The sequence below is a fragment of the Nicrophorus vespilloides genome, unplaced genomic scaffold, assembly GCF_001412225.1.
Source record: "Nicrophorus vespilloides isolate i.1.1-1 unplaced genomic scaffold, Nicve_v1.0, whole genome shotgun sequence".
Lineage (NCBI taxonomy): Eukaryota > Metazoa > Arthropoda > Insecta > Coleoptera > Silphidae > Nicrophorus > Nicrophorus vespilloides.
In genome coordinates, this window is record NW_017096871.1 from 1 (window position 1) to 3947 (window position 3947).

The 3947-nt window shown below is 32.5% G+C and overlaps 1 protein-coding gene across 4 annotated transcripts; it reads left to right on the forward strand.

Moving 5' to 3' along the window:
* The first annotated feature begins 689 nt into the window (after positions 1 to 689).
* LOC108558356 (neuropeptide Y receptor-like) lies at positions 690 to 2308 on the forward strand. 4 transcript variants are annotated; one of them, XM_017915254.1, is made up of 4 exons: positions 690 to 752; positions 973 to 1198; positions 1329 to 1590; positions 2192 to 2308. In XM_017915254.1, exons 1-3 carry the CDS (start codon positions 693 to 695, stop codon positions 1565 to 1567), a joined length of 525 nt encoding a protein of 174 aa, XP_017770743.1. In that variant the 5' UTR covers positions 690 to 692; the 3' UTR covers positions 1568 to 1590; positions 2192 to 2308. The 4 variants fall into 4 exon arrangements, with proteins under 4 accessions (XP_017770743.1, XP_017770742.1, XP_017770744.1 ...); XM_017915253.1 differs by lacking the exon at positions 2192 to 2308 and having other exon boundaries at positions 1329 to 1720; XM_017915255.1 differs by lacking the exon at positions 2192 to 2308 and having other exon boundaries at positions 1341 to 1720.
* The last annotated feature ends 1639 nt before the right edge of the window (positions 2309 to 3947 follow it).

Here is a 3947-nt window from a genome sequence, read left to right on the forward strand (position 1 = left end):
TAGATAGAATGAATCCAACAGATGCATATGAAAGCTGAATGCTTGGGGAATCTAGGAAATATCGATATATTACTGTGGTTTTAGCTGTTTGGCTGTAATATGCGTTCAAAGTTGAAAAAATGCTCGAAAAAGCAGTGTTTTCACATTTCTTTGATTTTCTCGAAAACTATAATAGATAGAATGAATTGAAAAAATGCATATGAAAGCTGAATTTTTGGGAAATCCAGCAAGTGTAGATACATTCCTGTGCTCTTATCCATATTGCTGTAATACGCGTTCAAAGTTGAAAAAATGCTCGAAAAAGCAGTGTTTTCACATTTCATTGATTTACTTGAAAACTATAATAGATAGAATGAATCGAAAAAATGCATATGAAAGCTGAATGTTTGGGGAAGCCAGCAAGTGTAGATACATTCCTGTGCTCTTATCCATATTTTTGTAATACGCGTTCAAAGTTGAAAAATTGATAATGATTTAATAAAATTGATTAAACTCTGCTTTATTTGTAAATTTGTTATAAGATTGTCTAAATTCAAATAACTGAATTATTCTGTCTTTTATTATTTTTAATATAATGAGAATATTGATTGATTGATATAAATTTCCGATGAGGAAATCCAATATAATAAAAAAAATCTGTTAATAGAAAACTAATGAAATTGTGTCTTGTCGATTAATTCCAGATGGTCAAGATGATGATCACCGTTGTCGTCGTGTACACGATATGCTGGTTGCCTCTAAATTTAATTTGGGTGAGTACAAACTGAAATTGATAAGCAGAGTCCTGCTGCAATGGAATGAATGAGATTAGATGATTGGCAATTGAGTGTTCACTTGGCGTGCAAATTGGCTTTGGACGTGTGAGCGCTTTATTGTTCGCAGCATGTGAAACGGGCAAATTATTTTTTAAGAGGATTACCAGAACGAACGATAATTTTCATCTCTTCACACTTTTCATATCAATATTTTCAGCTGATCGCCGATAACTACGAGGTGGACGAGAGATTGATGACCTACCTGTGGTTCTCGAGTCATTGGTTCGCCATGTCGCACACCTGCTACAATCCCATCATCTATTGCTACATGAACAGCAGATTCCGGACTTGCTTCTTCCAGGTGTTGAGTTCGGTTCCTTGCTTGAGACAGTGCTGCGCCACCCGCATCCTCCATCGACCTTCGACCAGCTTCCCTCTGACAAGTAAGTCTATGTATGTACGTTTCCTCTCACTCTTTCTCTATCTATTACTCAATACTATTACAATCAATCGACGATTGCTGAAGCTCTTCTGCACGAGTTTAGAAGGTGATTATTAGCGAATTGAATTTAGCTTTTCCGGCAGGCGTCGAAGGGGGGACGGACAGTACATTGCTTCATCGAAACAACACCTGTACAACCTACATCAGCATGAGGCGGAAGAATGGCAATAGACTCTCAACATCCGCATGCAGCGTTCCAGTCAGATCGGCCTCGATGATGAGGACTTCTCCGAACAACAATCATCAAGTGGTGAGAAGGTTCCGCTACCAAAACACCCCCACAACAACCGTAGCCGAAAACGCCATCTAACGGATTCCAACCGCATCAGTTACATAACTATATCCAAACACATTTAATTTACAACAACTTGAGCTGCGTTTACATTGCGTAATTCCGAAGCAAACGAATTTAAACAAAGCTTAAGTCATATTTTTCTAATTAGGAATCGCGGAGCAACCATAATTTTCCTCAACAACAACAACAAAAATACTTGTAAATATTATTGTAATCTTCTTTTAATAAATATACATACTTAAATTACTTTTGATGTTATCTAATTATTAATTACCCAATAAGAAATATTAAAAATTAGTTAAATAAAATTTAATCACAAACCTGAAACTCGAACAAAAACTGAAGAAAACACTAAAGAAAGTAAAAATAAAGGTAAGAAATAATTTCGTTTTTTTTTAGCTTTAGTTTTATGTAATTCACAATCAAATTGTTTATTAACTTAATTTCTCTCTTTGCATTGATTATTAACAAATAATTAATAGAAATGTAATGAAACATTGTAAATTTGTACATTTTTCATAATTAACTATTACCATCTGACTGTTAAGATGGTAATTGTTAATTATGAAATCAACAATTTCCAAGGTTACATGTTATTCTTATGTCTTAGAAACGCATCAGTTACAATGCATCAGTTACATAACTATATCCAAACACATTTAATTTACAAAAACCTGAGCTGCGTTTACATTACGTAATTCCGAAGCAAACGTATTTAAACGAAGCTTAAGTCATATTTTTCTAATTAGGAATCGCGGAGCAACCATAATTTTCCTCAACAACAACAACAACAAAAAACTTGTAAATATTATTGTAATCTTCTTTTAATAAATATACATACTTAAATTACTTTCATTGTTATCTAATTCTTAATTACCCAATAAAAATATTAACAATTATTTAAATATATCATAAACTACCTGAAATTCATTCAAAAACTGAAGAGTAAAAAGTAAAATAAAGGTAAGAATTTCGTTTTTTTAGCTTTATTTTTATGTAATTCACAATCATAATTGTTTATTAACTTAATTTCTCTCTTTGCATTGATTATTAACAAATAATTAAAAGAAATGTAATGAAACATTGTACATTTTTATGAAAAAAAAAATCTGAACAAAAAGTATATATAATTTGTGTTTATTAAAAGATAATTGAATACACTCAAATTAACGTCTAATTACATTTAGTTCTTTTTGTATTCATTTTGCTCCGAGTATTCCATGATCTGGTTTCCTTCTTTTCACTGAGCAGTATGAAGAAACGGGATTAAAAAATAATTAAATACGTTTGTTAATTAACTTCGAATTAACAGTCAGATGGTAATTGCTAATTATGAAATCAACAATCTCCAAGGTTACATGTTATTCTTATGTCTTAGAAACGCATGACATCTTTAAAAAAAAGTTATCATAGGTGGAAATAGATGTAAATTTTGTAGACATTGCGTTTTCAAGCGTTAATTTATTATTGCTGCATATTTGAACGAACATTGCAGTCAAGCGGAGGAAACCACAGTAATGTATTAATACACGTTTAGTTTCCCAAGTATCCAAGTTTGGTATGCGTCTTTTGGGTCCATTCTGCCTATTATAGTTTATGAGAAATTCATTAAAATGTGTTTTTCGACCTATCATTTTATTTTTTTATAGTTTATAATATAAAATTTACATAAATTAAACAATGCTAGATTATGTAAGAATTATAGAATTATTATAAATCAATGTTAGTTATGTAATAAATATAAAATGTCATTAAACGTAATTCGAGTTTGTCAATAATCAATCATTTGTGGCATTTGTAGCTTATGTAATACTAACTATGATTAATTGGTACAATTCTAGTTGCATTATTAATGATCAGAAACTTTGTTGCATTTCGATGTTCTTTATAATGTGAATTTAGAAAAAAACTTGATTATAATTATTAGCGTCTAAAGTTTTCGAAAATGTGAAAAGTTTTCGTAATATTTAAAGGAATTACGTAATGAAATTTTGTTGAAGGACAATGAACGACGGTCGTTCGTGCAAAATGAAAAGCGTATGTCGGAAAAGTAGTTTTAAGTAAATTCTAGTGGATTTTAAACTGCGGTTTTCCGTCCGCTGTTTACGTAATATCGACTCGAAGTTATTTCATATCCTAAAATAATCCCGCTTAATGAGAGTCGGGCCCGCAAGTGTATTTACCGTCGGTCGACCGGGGAATACCCTTGTAATACGCGGGTTTCGGGTGGAAGCGCCAGGGCTCAGATGCGCCATAAATCTGGTCCGATCGACGTCGACGTCGCGACGACCAAAACGACAGTCTCTCCCTCTACATCCATCTCTCTTGCACTCGCGCAAATCGTATACCAATTTGCATACAAACTAATTCCAGGGGATCCATTTTTATGGGCGAA